Source organism: Rhipicephalus microplus, chromosome 4 (genome assembly GCF_043290135.1).
Source record: "Rhipicephalus microplus isolate Deutch F79 chromosome 4, USDA_Rmic, whole genome shotgun sequence".
NCBI classification, from domain to species: domain Eukaryota; kingdom Metazoa; phylum Arthropoda; class Arachnida; order Ixodida; family Ixodidae; genus Rhipicephalus; species Rhipicephalus microplus.
This window is the reverse complement of record NC_134703.1, coordinates 45,870,593-45,891,989: the sequence shown is the minus strand read 5'-3', so window position 1 is coordinate 45,891,989 and position 21,397 is coordinate 45,870,593. Positions and strand designations below refer to the sequence as shown.

General features: G+C 41.8%; 2 protein-coding genes across 4 annotated transcripts in view; one reads left to right on the top strand and one right to left on the bottom strand.

Annotated features, from left to right (window-relative positions):
- LOC119171945 (ATP-binding cassette sub-family G member 4-like) overlaps positions 1–14,275 on the top strand; it is a 54,956-nt gene extending 40,681 nt beyond the window's left edge. For all 3 annotated transcript variants that reach the window (XM_037422854.2, XM_075892687.1, XM_075892686.1), the window contains exons 13-14: positions 1,860–2,015; positions 6,114–14,275. In XM_037422854.2, the coding sequence (XP_037278751.2) occupies positions 1,860–2,015; positions 6,114–6,461 (504 nt within the window). In that variant the 3' untranslated portion in view covers positions 6,462–14,275. The remainder of the gene's footprint in view (positions 1–1,859; positions 2,016–6,113) is intronic.
- Positions 14,276–14,804: 529 nt separating this feature from the next.
- LOC142814258 (uncharacterized) lies at positions 14,805–18,095 on the bottom strand. The gene is made up of 6 exons (XM_075892700.1): positions 17,657–18,095; positions 17,467–17,535; positions 16,326–16,546; positions 16,072–16,231; positions 15,214–15,342; positions 14,805–14,929 (listed from the first exon to the last, which is right to left on the bottom strand). The coding sequence occupies exons 1-6, from the start codon at positions 17,712–17,714 to the stop codon at positions 14,880–14,882; spliced, it is 687 nt and encodes a 228-aa protein (XP_075748815.1). The 5' UTR covers positions 17,715–18,095; the 3' UTR covers positions 14,805–14,879.
- Positions 18,096–21,397: the final 3,302 nt, after the last annotated feature.

Here is a 21,397-nt window from a genome sequence, read left to right as displayed (position 1 = left end):
CCAATGAGATACGATGCCTAGTCAATGAGACTCAACATAGCGAGAGACTTCGGAGTCATTTAGCTGCCTAAAGTTGCAGTTCTTTAATGTGCTTTTAAGTCTAACTACACGAATGTTAGGGCACTCTGACTGCTATTGGAATATGGTAATTCTAATTGGGCTTCTACCAACACCTTACGCTCAGCAGCAAGGTATTACAGCCACCAATTCAACATGGCACGTAACATAAGCTTGGCTATAGTAGTATCGCCGAATGTGCAAACCTGCCAAATTCTCGTTCTGGCAACTTGCACACTTTCACTCAAAAGTGTCATTCGATGAGTACAGTGTCTTGTGTATTTCTTTAGTGCCTCATCGATTTAGTGCATTCACAAGCACATATTCAGTACATGGGCATGTGATACGAGGGAACTTGCAAATGCAGTCTTGTGTGTATGTCAAAGAGTTTCAACTAGGGAAAGGAACTTAACCTTCGTACTTAGAAACTTTCTTCAACTTGAATTAGACTAGCCATTACCTTCAATGCTGCACAAAAGTATTTCAAACGCAAGGCTTTAGGCGGCACCACGGCTGCACGAACGCTTTTCAAGCGCACCGAGTTGAAGGCGGTGGCAAGTCACGTTCAAGTCAAGGAGTGTTCCTGAATACAGGGTAAATCTTCCATGATACGGCTTCATCAAATCCTCTATCTGCTTTTTTCTTTGTTTGTTTGTTTACACAGCATGAAATGTATAAATGTATATTTATACTAGGCTTGAGCAAATATTCGATTACCTTGAGTATTAAAATGAATAGTAGTGTATTCAAATTCACTTCGATTCGAATTTGAATTGATGAAAATTTTGAAGTATTCAAATTAATCTAATAGATGCAAATAATCGGCATGTAACTCACCTGTAACAATTCTCTTTATGCCATGAAGGTGTGCTAAGTCATGAAAGCACCTATAAAAATATACATTAGTCAGCATGTGATCCTTGTAAAAGTGGTCTCACTGCAGTAGAAGATTACTAAGCCGTGAAAACACCTATCCAAGGGAATTCCGCTCCGCCACATAGCCTTACTTAAAGATCAAATGAACATATTACCCTCACATCGATTCATCATTTTCAAAATTTAAAAGCTTTTTTTTAGTATAGTAAATTTTAAAACGTAACATGTTTTACAGGTTATCACTTGCATTCTACTGAAAGTCAGATCTTGTTGCATTGCTACTTTCGTTGAAATAAAAAATAATGGCATTTGCACAGGCCCGATTTCAGCTTTTAAAAAGTATTGTGCAGGTTAGTTTGGTCATGACAAAATGTCCATTCCTTTTTAATACCCTATATATACTATTCGAATTAGATTCAAAATTATTCGATTGAAATCACTATTCACACAAGCCTTAGTTTATACCTTTGACCACAGGATAGTAAGTGTGTCTAAATGAGGGTCTCCAAACATTTACTAGTGCAAGTATGGGGCATTCAGGGCATTAGAAACTACATTTTAAAAAATTATTTTGTTCTCTAACCTTTCATATTATGACGATTTGGAATGCCCACTGCCATTTAGAAATGAACTGGCATTTAAAATCTCATGATAACTGTACTGCCCAATCACATTAGGACAGCTGTACAAATGAGACTAAGCTTGCTAACAGTACCCTAGTACTACTCTTTGATAGCTCACTTAACACCCTGGGTTTCTTTGGTGCATTAGTTCTCAGATTCCTGAAATACATCTCTGAAGAACTTTTCTTTTTAATCTGTTTCTGTAATACGTAGCTGTAAGGCTTCAGTAGAGTTTACTTCTATGATGACCTCGGAAATCAGATTGCCCGTTGAGTGCAGCATTTACTTCTTAACTTCTTCCAGATCTTTGGCCCGCTTGCTATGATGTCATTGCTGTACTGGACAACAGGACAGCCACAAGAGATGTGGCGTGCTGCAACTGTGATCTTGTTTGTCATACAAGTGGGATCTGTCTCCCAGGGACTGGCTCTTGTGGTCTCGGCATTGAGCAGCATACAGGTACTGAACACCATCGATAATACCAGGTTGTAATGCATACTAGCCAAAAAAAGCTTAAGACAGATTGCGGGCATTATTCACAGAGCTATCCCGATTTAGCATATTATGGCACCTTTGAAAACTTTGCTACTAATGAGTGAATTGCACGAGTAGCAGTGCTTGGGCATGCATTACTTGAGAGAGGAAGAGAGTTGAACACCTTAATTTCTTACTCAACAAGAAAAATAATTGTAGGTGTAAAGATGATAAAACTAAAAACAGAAGTAGACAGTCCAAGATACCACAGCAGCAACAATTACCCTTGGGAGAAAAATCAAAATGGCATCTCGTGAGTGATACAACAGGGGTAGAATAGCTGGGCCATTGCGCGCCAAACTTGGACACCTGTGCCATCTTGCACCGTATTGCCCTGTAGAACCCGAATTTAGCCGCTAGACGAAATAGCCATCAAGTCCCATGCCAAAAAACGTAGCCAAAACATTTTGTTTTTGTTATCTTCGAAACTGTTACAGTTTCAGTTTCATCAAGACTGATAGCTCGAGCAGCAACAGCTGTGCACCTTGATTTGAAGGCGTGGTCGCGATCGCTTGTTCGCACGCTAATTCAGCAGACATCAGTACGAATTGCTCATGGACCCTTCGACGTGCTGCTTTCTTAACGCGAAAATACTACGGAAAGAGCATCTCACTTTGGCACAGCCATATTATCGTATACCAGCGTTTTGGAGAGTTACGCGATATCAGATCCAAAAAGTTATCTGCCAGTCCTACTTTGTATAACATTACAATTTGTTGCTATGCATTCATTGCTGTGCTGTAGCAGTGGAACTTTGCTTTTTTATAACTTGATGGCAGCACTCAGAGAAAAAAAAAGTGCTCAAAGGAAGTGGCGGCGGAGTTCGATTCCTACATAGCGAAGACAGAAGCACAAGACTGCTCGTCGAGCGCACACGCGCATTCTCATTGATTTCGCCGCTGTGCTCCGTTAAGCAGTGATTATTGACTCTGCTGCTGTTCAGCCGGTTGATGTTCATGCTGTCAGAGTTAACTATGGGCAGCTTTACATAGCTAAAACAATTACAGCTTAATCTCAAGAGTAAAGTACCTAATAAATTTGATAGCAATGAACTTTGGATCCAATCTCATAAGAGTAGTACAAACTGCTGGTGTAAAATAGCATGGCCACTCGAAGGTGAGCTACAGTCTTCGCACAACCTCTTCGCAATAAAAGCGCTGCATGCTAAAGTGTATGCGCGCTGCCCGCTGATTTCTGTCGAGCTAGCACGCTCGCCAGCAATCGCGCCACTAAAAGCAAAGTTCACAGTTGCTGCCCGAGCTTGGAATGTACTACTCGAGCAACACCCCCTCCCTCTAACCCTCCTCTCGCATCTTTTCATTTCATGCTCGTTCAACTGGGCAGTGTGTTTCCTCTCTGCTCCGACGGCAGGCCTCGCAAGCGAGGTGGTGTTGCCGTACAAGCCCTCCGGGTGATAGAGAAGGGCCGGTTCTTTTGATCACTGCTTCAGCCACGCTTGTTTCCCCCCTCGCGTGCTTTACCCCAGCGTGTAGAACATACAATGCACTGGGATATGTTATAAATTTGGACTTTATACGGGACATGACGGCAACTACGAAAACCCCTTGAGAGTGATTTCTATCTCAATAATAAAAGTATCGCACATTTTAGTTAAAGTTTTAAAAAGGCAGCATTGGGCAAATCTTGCTTTACAAGCGCTTTGTCACGGGGCAACATCTTCTCTGAGCGTTCTCTCTGACTGCTCCAAACTTGCTTAAAAAGGCCCTTCTGGCCACTCCAAGCGTGCTCCAAGACGTCTTTTTTGTTGCGCCAAGCCTGCTACAAAAGGCACTTTTTCCTGCTCCTAGGACTACTCCCAAACCCATGTACCCTGTTCCACCCCTGATTACAGCATAGACTGCTTATAACGTAAGCCATGGGAGTTGGAAATATCTGCACTATAAGCGGTACCGCACTATAAGCAAAACAGCCAAAAACAGCCTTTTCGAAAGGCTGTTCTTGAGCAGAACATTGGGCAAAACATCTTGAGCATGCAGCGTCACCTGTCCGAGTCGAGGCATGCAATTCACGACATTTTGAACCGTTTAAATTTCTAAATGCTAAAAAATTAGCATCTGAAGACCCAAGTTGCCAATGACATGAATGCCAATGGAGGGGTTGCTGGAGAATGGGACTAACATAAGGAAGCACCATTGCAGAAATCCGCCGACTATCTTGCATAACACCTTGATTATCCGCATTTCACAGAAACTATGCATGACCAAACTTTCATGTGGAGAACGGTACCGATCCGTCAATTTGGCGGATGCACAGTCAATTTCAAGACATAGTAATTGAGTCCCGAACCACCATTTGAGTGTTATACGTGCCACTCATATTGTTTTCCTTAAATATGGATATCCCTCTCCATCAAATGCAGCCATCACAAGGGGTTTTGTTCATTCCATACCAAACCACAACTTCGATAGTTAGGGACAGTGGCACAGGCAGGGCGTGGCACATCGGGAACGTACCCTACTCCCCCTGGAAACTTTTTTCTGCCATGGCATTCAGAGCGAAAAATGACCATTTCAAAAAGATACCCTGCCCCCACAAAAATTTATCTGCTGCCTACGCTCCTGGTTTGTCACCACTACAAAAAAACGAACAAAGTTCATCAGTCATCAGTCCTAGCCTTTCATTTGATATGTTGCTGCGGGAAGTTTGTTTAGGACAACATGGAAGATCAGGCATCGAAAAGATTACACTCAAGCACTGATCTGAGCAGCGTGCGTGATATGAAATTTGAATTTGCAGTCTGGAGATCAACGATGACAGAAGTCCACGCCACGATAATGCAAGTCCATGCACAAAAGCTTGCAACATAAAACCATAAAGCTTAAATTTAAGTACGAAGTAGCAAGCGTGATAATGACGTTGCTTTTCCCAGCAGGAAGCTCAAAACACACTCGATGAGGAAGCGATCGCACACGCCATGCCGAACGTGTGGCGGCTAGTAAGCGAGCCAAGTGGTGCCAGTGCAAAAGTTTCCACTCCTCTCCCACTCGGCGAGGCCGAGCAGGGCTGCAGTGGTTTTTTTGAGAAGCAAAGTTCGCTAGGCTCACACCCCACCATCACTGCTATCACTGGCAAAGCTCACTGCACTGGGCAACCATGCCGAGCAAAACAACAGGTGCACGCTCCCATCGCAGTAGGAGTGCAAGTGCTGCGGCAGATGGCGCACATGGCACGCGCTGCACACTCACTAGTTTAGTTGTTCCCTACACTGAGCGCAGCTGACGCTCTTTCCACCCACTCCCCACTGCCTTTATGAAAACAAGGAGCGAGATCAGGCGCATCGTCGCTTGCGTCCCATTTTTAAGGAGCTTCGCTCAACAGTTGTATTCGCACACAGAACTGCCAATTCTTTCTTTTTATCTGCCTCCCTTAGCTGATGCTGTTGCCGATAATGATAATTAATTTTGCTTATTCATTTTGCTATTAGTCAGCCATTGAAACTGAATTATGCCATGTTGCACAACTCCCATGTTTTGACGCCTGTTGCGATTCTAAGCTTCTGCTCTATCAAATTTTATTGTTGAGGAGACATCACACTACATGACATTCGTATAGGGCATTATTCCTGACACAGCTTCAGGCACAAACACGACTCTGCGGTTCCTCTTGAACTGAATATATTTATTCATCACACTACATGACATTCGTATAGGGCATTATTCCTGACACAGCTTCAGGCACAAACACGACTCTGCGGTTCCTCTTGAACTGAATATATTTATTGTTAATTTTTATCTAGTTTGACTTTTCTCCGACGGTCAACACTGATTTTTCTCTCGCAACCAATGACGCCTACACTGTGATTCCTGCAAAACGAGGTCTTTAACACTATCACAATAGTGTTGCATGTTCTTTGGCTGAGCTCAAGATAATCAGTAATTGCGTAGTTGAACATACATTTAACAAAGTTACAGGTGTTTCCCTTAATTACAATGTTTTTTTATTGAGCGCAATTGAGCTGCAGTCACGTTCATTCTGATCTGTCATTCTCCGTTCTGCTTGCAGACAGCAGTGTTTTTGGTGCTGCCCGTGGCATCACCGTCGTTCCTTTTCTCGGGCTTCTTCGTGCAAGCGCGGCACATTCCAGTGGCATTCCGCTGGATCATGGAGACTTCGCACCTATACCACGGCATGCAGGGAGTTCTGGAAGCCTTGTATGGCCGTGGGCGTGCGGAGCTCGACTGCGAGGAGGACGAGCTCTGCTTCCTCAGTGACCCCGAAGAGGTTCTCAGGCACCTAGATGTTGAGAACATCGACATCTCCCACAAGTTCCTCATTCTCCTCGCCATGGACCTCTTCTACCGTCTTGCCGCTTTTCTCATCCTCAAGTGGCGTCTGCGAAGGAAGCGCTAATAGTAGGGTTGTGCTGACTCATCGTATCGTATAGTAACCATTGTTCATCGGCTTACCCGTTAAGCACATTCTCTTTGTAAGCGCTCAGCACGGAGAGACTAGGCTGTTTCATGGTCAGTTCGTCATCTGCTGTGCTTCACAGTGGCTATATCTCTCTCTGCCTCTGCAGTTTTGGCAGAAGCTGCATCATTGTAACTTATTACTTTCTGGACTTAGTGCATAGAAGGAAATTTGGACGCATCTAGGGACTGGCCGTTACATGTGGGCTCTGTATTAAATGATCACTTTTGGCAGAGTATTCTCAGTGCTTCTCTTGTAGCATTACTTTACAGTGGCTCATGCTCAAAAAGTGTTAGCAAAATTTTGATGGTACGGTCTTACCATTCATACGGCCAAGCTGTCAAGAACAGATGAGACAAATTAGGTGTTTACGTGCGTCAGACAGCTCACAGTATTAACACCAAGGTAGCCCGTTCTAGTCTGAAGTTTATTGAAGTACTGCCTCTCATTTTTGATTGACAGTGTGGCACGAGTGTGAAATGTCCAAATATTTGCGTCAGTTGACTGTATCTACCGGTACACTGGAGAAAATGAAAGTACCATGAAATCCTAAATTATATGCTGATCAGGGCAATCTCTGGGCACTTTATTAGTCTGGAATGGCACTATGCTCTGACTGCTATGGAGTCCAACTTAAGCATGAGTTTATGACATTAGACTACATATCTTTAGCTTATAACGATCATATGAAGAAGCATTTGGGAAGAATAGTTGAAAGCCAAAGCTTCTTTGAGAGCCGCTATTCACATTTAGACTGCAAAAGCATTCAAATACAATATTCATAGTATAACCTCAATGTCCAGCAGATGTTCTATTTGACTCTGAAATTGTCTATAAATATTGGTGCGATTTGGGGTGCCCCACAATATAATCAGTGGGAAAATTCTGTTGTTCTGTATTTAAAAAATACTTGTGAAGTAGTGTGCTATACCATGCAGAGCAGACTTCACAGCTTTATTAAAATTAACACGACTGAGCTTTCTTAACTTGTTCTTTTCTTTTTCACCTTCCTCTTAGCGACACTTTCACAATACTGAAGTGTAGTAATGTTTACCGTGTTTTCTTAGCATACTTTATCACATTTTCTTCAACCTTATTTCATAGGTTTTGTCAGTATTCCTTCAGTGCAGCTAGCTGCTGATGATTCAGGAGGTGAATAACTCTCGTAGCACAAATTTCTGCGCATACGAAATCGCATTTCCCAGAATGTCCGATTCAGCCTCTTGACACCAAAACTGTATCCCCAAAAGTGATCATTCCCCTATGACGCGAGCGACTATCTCTGATGCGTTTTTATATCTAGGGCAGTATATCTCCCAATGCTTTCATCTTGCAGCCATTTTACCAGGCTTAATCTCTCTTGAGTGTAGTGTGCAGACTCATCCTCGTTTGAGCTCTGCAATAACAGCAAGTCTTACTGGGGCTGCAAGAAATGTAGTGCTTTGTGTGTGAAGTGCCTTGTTGCATGGTTCTTGTTGTTCATTGCATTGAATGGACTCCACTCTTCTCTTACATGTGCCGCAGTTTTATTGTCATGTGAGGCATTTGTGCAGAAAACACTGGGTCACAGTACCCAAACTGTACCTGCTGCGTACCTGCATTCCTCTGCCACTATTTTAGCTGGCTCTTTCCCCAATTTAACATGTGCTTGTTAAGTAACAATGGGCAAGCTCGGCTTCTTCTTAGTCTTTAGCTCAGTTGCCATGAAGTTGTAGTGAATGCCATGCTTGGTTCCGTCATCCTTCCTGAAGTGTCCAGGATGAGCTCCAATATTCACGGTTGTCCTGGAAACAGTGTATCACTAGGGAAATCCATATTACTTGTGTGTGAGTTATAGAAATCTTATGAAACCATGGGAATTTGTGTAGATGCTTCTCAATTGAACTGCAGGGAAAGGTAACACTAAGGACACTCTCCTCTCTTTGTCTTTTCAACATTTTCAACTAGGCAGGATAGTTACTAGTAAATATTGCATTATATTTGTCATAATTCCAACTTCCATTCATTTAAAACCAAGGCAAAGCCAGTTTCCTGGTTGTTGAGTTGTTCTGCTTCTTAAACATGAAGTATTTGATCACAGCATTTCTCGAACTGTCGTGTCAAATGCTTCCAGCTTGGTAGAGGATGAGAAAGAAAAGCTCCAGTACATTCTAGCTTTTCTGACTGAAGATAGTGTTGGCACCTCAATTGTCATGCAGTTTTCTCTAACACAATAACCATACATCATTGATATATAAACAGTTAAGGCTGCTTAGTCAATTCACTTCAGGACTAGTAATACCACTTTGAAAGCAGATAATGAATATGCTTTAGGATCAGGTTTCTTGGTGCAGTGTTTTGACTGAAGCATTTTTTAACAAAATGGCCGAGATCCTTTCCTCAGCTTTAAACATTGCACTGTACACACTCTAAATGATTGCTGACATGGAAGCCTTAATGATTTTTTTACCACCTATTTCATGAACAATGAATGCATGTAATGCAACAAGTAATGTAATGCAACAAGTTTCTCATTCCATTCATTGGCCTTGGCATGAACATTTCATGTGATGGATTTTTCGTGAACAGGACACATAGACCTCACAAGCTTCAAGAAAACAAGAACCTTGAAACCTGATAACTTATAGAAGATACACATTTTTGCATGTGTCGAAAACAGGCTGTACCAAAAATGTGATAAAGGTAGCAGCGATTGTAGTTTGTGGCCAGTGTTCTATATATATCAATTGTGGACTACAGTACAGATAGTTCGCTACTCCTTTGGTTGGATTTTAAAGGGGACGTTAAAACAGTTTGATATCATGAATACTTGTATACATCTCCAAGTTTGATCATTTTTTTTGTTCGAAACACATGAAGTTCACTGACCAGTAGTCATGTAAAACAACTTCTGTATGTGTAGGTGCTAACTGCCGTAAAACTTTAGTAAAACAGTACCACGTCAAGATTTACCTCTCTTGATCTAATTTAATGTCTTAAGTTCTCGATGCAATGTGGCAGTACTGAGGAGCTGTTGAGTAAAGAGGACAGGCCCTTGACTGATGCATCAAGGATGCCATTTTATTGAGGCCAAAGAACGGCTTGAGGTATAGCATTGAAACTTGTGGCTTGCTATGTACAGCTCTGTATTCAACAAATGGATTTCTTCGAGACTTCTTTTCTCCACTGGAGATGATAAATCTATGTAACAAATGAATTGCTATAGATAATTTTATTAAGTTTGTTATACTAATATATTGCACTAATTGTTCATACACAAGCATATGTTTGTTTTACTCTCTTGATCTGATTTCACTGTTTATGTACTTTGTCTGTAAAGAAACAATATCCTACACAGGGTACCCCCATCTGCTTGCTCCGTTTGCTTGAATTTCTCGCAAGATGCCAGTTCATCTTAGCTCCACACCAGGAGCATCAAAAGTTTTGTCTCTTTTCAATGCAACCTTGTATCTTACCACAGCTATTTCTCATTATCACAAATAGCACAATGGAACAAAATTTGCAATCAATAATTTATTTATTTTATTTCTGTATTCCTTTGTTCTTCCAATTCACTAAAGTTTGCTAGCATCTTTTCAAAGCAATAAATAAATTGGCCAAAAAAGTTGCAGGCATAATTTTATTTATCATTCCTGAAAGTTTGTTTTATGGTTTCATGATTTTGTTTTATTTGGGAGGCCTTCCTAAGCAGTAATGTTTAAGCGCGGTATTGCCAGGAAAATTTCATCCGCAACATCATCTTTTCCAGCTTGATCTTTTAATGTTACTGGAATTCTTTAATATTCAGCATAAATTTTGCCCGTACTCAAACTGCTTCTTCATAAAATGTGCTGCAGCTGATGCAATTCTACATGAGTCATGTGTGCTGAATCCACTACACCATCAGACTACTTCTCCACCATGTGTTAGGTGGCATTATCACTTTCTTGCTATATCTCTAAGGCTATTTTTTTCCATGAGTGAAAGTTGTTCTCATAGTACAGGGGCAAACCTGGCAGTTTTTCAGACTCAATTCGGAACAGCCAGCGATTGCTGGGATAAATGGAACATTACATAGAGTACATAAATCTGTTGAGCTTGACAACTACAAATGCTAACACTATCATCTCCATATTTAACCTTGTCGTCAATAAGGACTTGTACCACAGCTTAATTTATATGCATTTTCTACTGGTGGCACCACAACCGTACATCTGCAGCTGCATACTAGATACTTAAGACTAGCTATGTACTGAATAATGTGCAACACAAATTCTAGTCTGTTATGGTCTCTCATTTGTAAATTCTAAATATTTCATCTTTAAATTCACACTGAAGGGGCAATTTAGCAGGCCAATCTCGTTTATCCGTATTATTTTCAAGCTGTTCTTTTCAACACTTTCACTATTAAAATGAAACAGCCACACAGCTACATTACTGGTCAATATTTAGGCACTGGTAACACTGCAGCGAATGCCCTTCCATTATTTCTAGGAATCATTCCCTGTACAGTAGAGTAGAGATGAATTGTTTTTGTTTTTTTCACTTGCAGGCATGAAAACATTGCAACAGCTGTAAGTGTAAGCCCTTGTCGCATCACAAAGCACTGATTCCGCTCGGAGCAATGAACACTATTTTTACACGAAAAGTGCTAGTGCAGCAGTAAAGTTAGAGCCGTAGATTTTATACCCTGGGAGTTTAGTGCCACAGATTGAATGGCTTCCACATTTTGGCTGGCTTTGCAGGGGTTTTACTGCCGGAATCCTGTGCACACGTGTCCCTGTTTCGAATAATCAGTTGCTATTGCTCTCAGTGTAGGTGCTGAACATTTGGGCTTGCTTTCACAACGCCAAGTTGTAAGGGCTGTTGCTGCGCAAGCCCCTTGATGTTGTTGTGTTAGTATGGTTTGTTAGATGTTAGTTTACTTTGAAAAAACGCAATGAAACACTTGCTAAAGCTCGTGTTTTTGCCTTAGTTCTTTGAATATCACGTCAGCCTGTAATTGAAGCACAAGCATTCAAGCGTCAAGTGTCAGATCATAAAGTGTATTTCCACTCAACACGAGTGCTTTTTCGTTTTCTTAAGCGCAATTGCCTGCATCAGCTACGATTATCGAAGTGTCAGCAATGCCTGGTATAGTTTGGCCTGTCTAAGTTGCCATGGAAACAAGCATGCTGTTGAATCTTCCTACTGTCCTGTCTATGCATAGAAGGCTGTCCTGGTAGTGTGTCATGTAATTGCTACACGTGAGAAGTGAAGGGACTCTGCACTTTCCAGTTTATAGTAATTTCACTGTGCATTTTCGGTGTGTGCCAGAGTCGCATCCTATGGCAACAAGATTATTGCAAGCTCCGACTTTGTTAATACATGCAGAATCTTCTTAAGAGTACTGTTGAAAGAGCTAAAAGCAAAGGAGTACCATAACCTGTTAACTCTATTTGCGAGGTGTTGCAGTAAGGCCGTGTAATCATGCGCAATGGGAAGACAAAGTTAAAAGGGCTAACGAGAATAAAAGAATTTCATGGGTACAACAAGGCTGCACCAAGCACAGAACTGAGTTGATTGCTTGAAAATGAGAGAGGCCTTCACCCTGCTCAGTCAGGCTGATGATGACGATGATGCAGTAAGATCATAAGTCTTTTATTTATTTATTTATTTTTTATCATAAAATGGTTGCCAGCCAATTCATTTGATGGTGCAGAAGTCAGTTGTTCACATTTCGTACAATAGGCAACTGAGGCACATTGAGGCAAGGCCCCTAGCCTTTTGTCATGTGAAAAACAATCATTATGGACACGTGTACATAGTAGTACAGCTCGTAGATGAGAAGCAATAATGTTTGGCAATGAGTATCCCGGTGCTGTGTCTTTATTTACATGTTTTTATGGCCGCAGCTGTGTGAAAATGTACAATCTTCACAGTGGCAGTGCAATAAGACGCAGTTCGTTTACTATATTTGCTGCATTTACAGTTGATGTTTAAGTCGCCACACCCGAGGCCAGCTGCGCTGCTTTAGTGCCTGGCAAGCTTTGCGATTTTGAGCTTTACTTTGCAATGTTTTTTTTTTCTTGTTGGGCAGTGGCATTTTTACTCTGGCCTTTCCTTCGTGCACATGTGATAGAAACTGTACATACTTTGGCTTTCTGTTGAAGGCTGTTAAAGTGTGAAGTACTGTTTTGCCTGAGCCCTACACTGCATGTGGTCCTGCAGAGCATTAAACTAGGATTGTGCGAATATCGCTTTCTTGGTTGGAAGAGAAGACGTTGTGACAATTAGTATAAGAACTTCAAAGTGAATGGACAGGACTTGTATAGTAGTTGGGTGCAAGATATACAAGGTGAAATAAGTTACACATTAAAGTCCGCTTTACGTGACTCATGAAAGCGTGCATAACACTTTTTTAAACTTTAAGAACTATTAGCAGAGGTGCAACTGATATGCACACTTAAACGAGAGGTGTGGCTTCGCGGCTGTGCAATTTTTTTATCACTTTAAGTTTCATGGCATAGCAACTCTATATTGCAGTGAAACGACCTTTTTGGGTGGGTTATCTGCTGTGAAATTCGTTTATGAGTGTGAATACTTCGACATTTTGAAGACATTAAATACGTGTAGAAGCTATTTCTAATGGTGTAATATTAGCATGAATATATAAACAACCGCATAAACCCACAGGCCTGCACTAAACTGTTGGCCATAACATACGGTGTTAGCCACGTGCTGTACATAAGCTTAATCTCCTCGATTTCACAACACATCTGTCTATTGCCGTTGCATTTTTTTTTTCGGTATTGTTTTACCCCTGTGCTTGCTCCTTTCTTTTATGTATTGCTACATGATGTAATTCATACGTTTGTTCTCCCTTCTAAGGCTAATATTACGTCTTTCCCATCGTAATGTAAATGCAGCGCCTCTACCCGTACAGTCATGTTATGTTCCCAGCTCTCATACTGAGAAGTTGAAAAATGTGGAATGTGCACATGTGTTGTGTGTGTGTACTAATACTATTTAAAAATTGAAACGGTTTCATGCAAAGGGCATACAGGTGGGATTGGGCTTGACAGCTTGCTGCAACGATGGAGTGATGCCATGGGCGTAATAAATATTTTACTTATTCAGCTGATTGAGCTCTAGCACTCCTCTGAGATTGAACAAGCGAGTGTGAAAGCATGTGTTTTGTTCTTCGTCTAGCCAGACGCTTCTGGAATACCAGACTTGCTTAGACAAAGATGTTAGTGCTTGGTTTAATTTTCGAAATGCCGCTAGACGAGTTTGCAAATTTCTTGGATGAACCACACTGAATGCACAGGCTGAATCGCCACTTAATCCTGCTGAAATGTTCAATGTTTACTTCTGTAACTTAAATATTTTATTAATTTAAAGTATGCAGACGTATCAAGGTATCAAAAATATGCAGAACGAAATTACAATTTTTCATATGGAATCCATGACAGAGAGGGATATTAATTTATTTCATCCCGGTGCAATACTTCGTCACAAAGTAGTCAAATTTTACAGCTACATAGCCAAAACTCGCCCTTTCTTTATGTCTTTCATTTCTCTACGATTGTGTTTGTCTACTATAAATGTAGGCATTCTCGTAGCTGTGATCATGGAGGTTGCTGTGCTGGACCATGGTAACAATGAATGTGTTGCGATGTATGTTACGAAGCCAGCTTGTCTGAGAATAGGTCTGGTATTTTCTGTTGTATTTGTACCTATAGCAATTTTACATCAGTACTTGAAGCATTGCATTAAACATGGATTGAATCGCATTGTTTCAATTCGCGTCCTTCATTTCCCGGAAGCCGCGCATCGAGAGAGTGAAATATCACAATCACACATGCCGTACGTCTCACAGTGGAGCCGAGAAGACCACGGCATCGCATTGTGCCCAGCTCACAAAGGTGTAGGGGGAAACAAACGGGCGGACCGCCTAGCTCCCAGACAACGCTCCGACAACCTGAGGTTGTCCTGAGGATGACCTACACCGTACGAAAGTATGACCTGAGGAAGCCCTCAAATGAACCTCAAGTGGTCCTAAACCAGTCCGTTTGTCCGGCCTCAGATCGTCCTCAGGGCATCCAGAAAAGAGCACATTATGATGAGTCTAGTACTTTTTGAGGACGAAGCATACAAGACCTAGGCACTCATCAGACCTTACGAAAAGTTGCTCTAATTCTTCTTTTGGAGCGCTGAAATGACAACTGATCAATCAAAAGTGCCTGAACATGCACACTCTTTAAAGCACTGCCTGTGAGGTTTCAGTAACAATTTCTTCAAGTATAGCAATAAAAACAGCAATGCACAGAAAACATGTTTATTTTCAGGAATGAAACTTGGCAGTTTTCACTAGATGAGACTTCTTGCCCTGTGCCTTCAGAGGTCTTCATCCGATGGGCTTGACAACGCGACACTTTGAAGACATTCTGTAGTAATAGAAAGCAGCATATCTTGAAGCACAAGTGAATTTAGAGTATCAATAAGAATATTAAGACAATAACAGCATGCCAGATTTGAAAGCATAAAATGAAAATTATATTACCATAATGTGCAGGTACGAACTAGCCATTATATAATGGTGAAAATGATTTATATAGTTCATGCTTGCATACACATCAAAATTCGAGTAAGGCAAGAAAATTATTTAAACTATAACAGCAAAAGTATCATATGTTATGATAGCTTCAACAGCACAGATAATAAAACTCACCCTCATGGTGAGTGCGAGAAGTTCTTAAGCGCTGCTTCTGGAGCTTTTCCCCAGCATGCCGAAGCCACACTTTAATCACACACTCGATGTCATTTTTTTTTGTTTCCGGAAAATTTCGCCTCACGGCCTCTGAAAAAGTACAAAGTTCATAAAACAGGAATTACACAAACATAATACATTAATATAATGCTACATAGGTTGTTTGAAGAAGTACCTCTAGTCAGCATGATCGACATTTTGATAGGTGGGCACATCATCATTAAAGGTCCTTGCCATCCTTCCCCATGTTAATTTCAAGAGTACTGACATTGACACTATGTGTTGCATTACAAGAAGAACACCACGAAGAAGACATCATTGTAACTTTTTTGAAACCTAGCATGCAAAGAATGATGAGGCGCCTTTGACGAAAATACGTCCATGTATGAAAATGCTGACCAGCTTGTCTTAGGTACTTATTCCTGTTTAGAGATCCTCAGTGATCACTATGAGCTTCCATCTGTTAGTTTTCATCTGTACATAAGATTTCCACTACAGTTAAGAATGCCTAGTAGTGCTACCTGATAATAACTTCTGCAAGTAGTGAATGCTTGCGTATGTGTGCCATGCAAGTATACTAGTGTGCTTGAAGAAGCTGCAGGGTTTCTTACTGACAACAGATATTTCATGCTAAAAATTTTCCACGTTTAAGCACATAATTTTAATTAGCAAGCATCCTAAAAAATTTAATGCTTTCATGAAAAGATTGTTCTTTTGCTATTGACTTCAAATGAAAGATAATGTGGATAACAGACTTAGAAATGTCTGTACTCAAACACGGCTCTTGCAGCACATGGTGTTGTGAAACAAATTACTCACTGCAAATGACATCTGTGACACCTAGATCCACAAACTTCCTTTTGCCTTTTTGGCCTGCCCAGCTGAACTGCACAGCAACCTCAAGGCTTAGCAGAAGCTCCAGCATCCTCCTGGCTGCTGCCCCAAAAGTTGAGCCACCAAGGCCAGCAAGCTGCTGTATCTGTAAAGTTTTGAGGTCATTATTTTTTTTAGAAGAGTAGCTTAATGCAGTGACTAGAAAAAAAAATTATAGAAAAATATAATGAATGACGTACAAGCTTTAGCTTAATGTTGCCATCAGCAGCAAGTCTCCCCTCAAGACTTAGAAATTGGTCAATATCCTTGACCGGTGTCAAAACCACATCATCATTTGTCTCATCTTGAAGCCTCACTGTTGTGTTGAAAAGGTGCTGCTGCATGGCATCAACCTGTCGTCCCAGCTGCTCTAGCCTCATCAGGATAGTTTGCGAAATTCGCATGAGTTGACGCACGTATTCTGTAAAGACGTGTTCATGAAGTAATAGCGCTGAATTGCAACATATAAAATGGCAAAAGCTGAGATAACATTGAAAATGAGAAGTGCTACTAAACACAGCAAAACAAGCACACAGTTGTTTATGGCTTCTCTGCACATTATTGTCGGTTTTAGAAATTTGTGCCTACATGGCTTCAGTTATTTTGTTAGCATGCTCAGTGATGCCTTTTTAGGACCTGAATACGCATGCAGAGTTGACACTGAGATGAAGCACCTTCATTGCGTGCTGTGATTCAGTGTACCCATATATTTACAACCTAGTTTTCAACAAAAACTTGGAATAAGTTCAGAAAAATTGTTGAAAGTTAGGTTATTAAGTGAATTTGTGAAAAATAGAATAAGCAGAAACAGATACTTTAATGTTTTAAGCACTGAAACAATGTGTGACCAGACCATACATATAACAGTTGCCATAGTTTTTGCAGCAAAGTGATGCCACTATCACTTTCCCAACGAAAGCAAAAAAAAAATGTTTAAAATATAACTCTTCATTTATGGGGTAAAAGCGTGCTCATCGCCATCAAAGTGACACACAGTCCTCATTTCCACTGTGATCAAGAGGCATGTTCTCTACACTAAATAGGCGACAACAGTTGTTTATGAATTAAAAGTATTAATTGTGGCACCTTCGCTTCAATTTTTCTGAGACATCAGGTATTTACACTTGATAAAGCAACTACAGTTAGTACATTGTTCCGAAATTGCAAATAAGCAATTATGCTGCTTACGACTGGCACAGCTATAAGACAAAACGTTTTGCTTAGCACTTGCAAAGATTTTAATCTAAAGAGAAAAAAAACTGTATTCCCTAGACAATAAATACAAAGATTGTCTTCACCTCTGAAGTGGCACCCGGGTAAGAAAGCTTTAATGTTACTTACCAGGAGGTGAGCTTCTATTGCTAGAGGGGAAGCCTAATGAAGACCCATGGGTATTATTGTGTGCAGTCCCTACAGAAGCATAGATGAAGGTTTTAAGATGCACTTCTAAAAACTAGCTCTGAACATTTCATCGAAAGTATTCTTACATGAAGGGCCTTGCTGACTACTGTTATGTTGCTGCAACACTTGCCTTTCAAGGTTGTCTGCATGCTCTGTAAGTGACAGTTCCTACAAGTGACAGTTGCCATTGTTTTTGCTACAAAGTGATGCCACTGTCATTTCTGTCTACTGAAAAAAAAATATTTTTTTTTTGATTATGGGGTAAAAGCGTGCTCATTGCCATCGAAGTGACACGCAGTTTTCTCATTTCCACTGCGATCAAGAGGCATGTTCTGTACACCAAAAAGGTGATAACAGTTGTTTATGTATTAAAGCTTTAATTACTGGCACCTTAGCTTCAATTTTTCTGAGACAACAGGCATTTACACTTGATAAAGCAACTACATTTGGTACATTGTTCCGAAATTGCAAATAAGCACCCTATGTTGTTTACCACTGGTGCAGCTATCAGACGAAACGTGTTGCTTAGCACTTGCAAACCTTTATAACGTACAGGCAAAAACACTTTGTATTCCCCAAACAATGAATATAAAGGTAGAGGATGATCCCAGATGTATCATCCTCTTCTGGGAAGAGAACGACAACGTATTGACCTTGCAAAAGAAAGAGAAGCCAAATTCAAATTCTGTATACATTCTGACACAGTTGTGAAAGTTTATTACATGTGCACTGTAGCATGCAAAAGAGGGAAAACAATGCTTTTCCTTTTCAAATACACTTTCAGGCATTTCTGTGAGATGTTCTTCAGAGGCCAATACCGCAGACTAGAAGGCTGAGACACTGAGTAAATTCCCAGTATGGAGGAAGGGCATGGCAGAGAATAAAAATCTTCACACTTGAGGAACTTCCTTCCAATTATGCATGGCTCACCGCACGGGAGATGAGCAAAATTGTCAATAACGACGATTGACCCATCACTTAGCCTACAGCACCCATTTCTCTTTTCAGCTCTAAGAATGACATTGCCAGGCAATGTTACTTTTTTAAACTCGGGGCCTCGGCATGGAGCAACAAGTGGCCCGTCAGCATGCTCTGCAGCAAATACGACATGGCTTTCAGTTTTCTTATGCCTCAGAGGACGGTGTGCCTGCTCAGCAAGCCTGTTGCAAAGTTGCTCCAAGGGAAGGTCTGGCTTTCTCAGCATTCTCTTTAACGAGGACATATGGTTTTCAAATGGGAAGGCACTCCATGAGTCCAAGGGGCCAAGGTGTGTAACATCATCTGCCAAATGACACAGGCCATGCACATTGTGTGAAACATGCTCTTTGCCATAAATGCTTATGAATGTCCGGATAAAAAACTTGAGCATGTTTCCGGCATACTCTATCTCACTTGCAGGTGCAGCTGGTGTGGAAAGAACAGAGATCCCCACATGTAAAGCTAAGAAGTTCTTGTACATGTGTGCAGGAATCAGTGATGACAAAACAACGGGTCCTCCATATAAAAGAAAAAAGCGAAACTCAGTCGCTTTCCACCGATCAAGTTCAGCAATGCTCCTCGGCTTTCGGCTAAAATCACATGGAACACACCGTGCAATTTGAGAATTTTTTTCCGACATCTCAAGACGCACTTTGCTTCCAAGTCTGGTCACTTTTGGGCCACGTACCCACAGTGTCAAGAGCTTGTTCATGACACCCAAGCACACAAGGTGCATGTAATCTAATGGTATATCTTTCACTAGGTCAAAAGGAAGTTCCTCAAGAATACTTTCGCCTGTGTGATGCTCCTCCTGGACTTTTAAGCGAAAGCTGTCATCTGTTCGCTTGCGAGCATTGACGTTTGGGAAGCACACCCTGCCCTCACAGTAGACACCTTTTACGTCACATTTGGTGCAGCTGTAATAGCCTGTGTGGCTTCTGACATATAATACAAATGCCTTTGCTGGTGCATCACATATGAGGGCATACAAGCTAACAGGAATTGCAGTTTCTCCAATGGTAATCCCTGTTGTGATAGCAGCATTTATGTCACAAACAAATGGTCGCAAAAAATCATTCGCGTTGTTGGGCTTGCTGCTTCCGAAAAAAACACCCACTATAAATGGTGCTTTGTCCTCCAAATTACTTATGCGTCCCAGTATGCACCAAAATTGGCCCCGTGAACTTTTTGAAACCGGCAGACCGTCAATGTTGAAGCTAAGCTTCAAAATTCTTGGTAGTTCTGCACAATCTTGCAGCACTCGCTGTAGGCCTGCACTGAGGCCGAAATGATGGTATTTCCCGCCGGCCAGCTGCAACACTTCCAGGCACTTCTTGGGCGTCTGTAACAATGCCCTTGCAGTTGAAGGGAGCGCGCTGAAGCATTCGTGGGACTGTAGTACTCTCAAGAGCGATGTAACTGAAGTGTGCGATGCGCGAGATTGTAAGGCCCACGCTTGCAGTCTCTCACGAAAGGCCAGCAAGCTGTCCACACTGCCGCGTTCACAAACTTGCTCTTCGTTACTCCCAGTCGGTGCCAATTCGAAAGAATCCCTCTGCCTCACCTGCGAGGTCGCCGAAGTCGAAGCCGCAGCGCTGCTGTCATGGAAGGCACGCCGTTCGAAGTCTGTGTGATCGTGAGGCACAGAAACACTGCAGCCGCTGGGGTAGCACGCGTCGCCAGAAATCAAAACGTGTCCTTGGGGCACATCCGTTTCTGGAACGATCGAGGAGTGTGCCGAAGGCCGTTCTCTGTCATGAACACAAAGGCGACGATGGCCGTCTTCGAGGTCGACCGCACAAGCCTCGGAGGGCAAGTCGCTCTCTCTTTCGGCGTTGCGGGAATCTCGGTCAACGTACCGCGTGTCATTTATGACATCGGCCTCACTGTCAATAAGCTGAAAACTAGCATTGACGCGCCGATTAATTTCACGCCGAAATTTGCGATCCGCGCTCTCAGCCATCTTGAACAGCACAGAGCACAGTAGAATGGTGGCTAGACCAAAGAACACCCACCACCAGAACACGTTGTTAGGCTAGTCAGTTGGTTTGTACATACATACATGAATAAGCAGTAAAGATATACAGCGCGAGGCTGAAAATCAACTGTCCTCTCTTTTTTTATTTATTTACCTTTGCGGCTTACAACTTCAATATGAAAATTTAACAGAAGACACTCACCTGGCATGCTTACGATTCTTTGAGGGCTTCTGCGAGAAGCTTCCTCTATGGCGAGAAGTGTTGTATTGGAATGTTGACTCGACCAATGACTCGACTTGACTTACTGCAGGCCCATAATGATGATGATGATAGTTGCGTCACTTTAAAATGGGTAAACAGTGTCGTAGACATCCAGATTTAAAAGCACCTTGACTGCGCATGGTGACCGCATTAAGGTACTGCTTTTTTTTTGTTAGCACCACCACAACTTCAGTCGCCCATTCGTTTTCCCACAGCGTTCTAGTTCCAATGCTGCTCTATTCACGATAACCTAGGCCAGCCCAGTCGTCAGCATGGTCAGTTGTCGTCTGCTCGATGGGACCGTGCGGCATTGCAACACTGGACACTCGAGAATAACGTGCTCGCTATTCACAGTTTTCACGCCTGCATTCATTTTGGAGCCGACACCGTTTATACTCGCACCAAACTTGGTCTGCCGCACGTGCGTTCATTGGGGAAACGGGTCAGACCACAGTCAGTGCGATATAATTCCGTATGCACGTCGGCGGTAGATCACGACCAACGAAAACGTGCAGGCAGAAAGTTTGGCCTACGATCACTTACAAAGTAAATAAATAAATAATAAATAAAAGAACACGTCTTTCTCGTGTTGGCTTGAAGTGCTTCCTCGTGTAACTATCTCATTTTAATGATCGAGAAGTACTTTACTATTA

Bases quoted from the DNA above. Each gene is read 5' to 3' on its own strand.
- LOC142814258 (XM_075892700.1), bottom strand. From the start codon at position 17,714: ATGGCAACTGTCACTTGTAGGAACTGTCACTTACAGAGCATGCAGACA. The intron at 17,536-17,656 runs GCAAGTGTTGCA...ATGCTTCTGTAG, and splicing joins CATGCAGACAACCTTGAAAG to GGACTGCACACAATAATACC. The intron at 16,547-17,466 runs GTAAGTAACATT...ACGTCTTTACAG, and splicing joins CAATAGAAGCTCACCTCCTG to AATACGTGCGTCAACTCATG.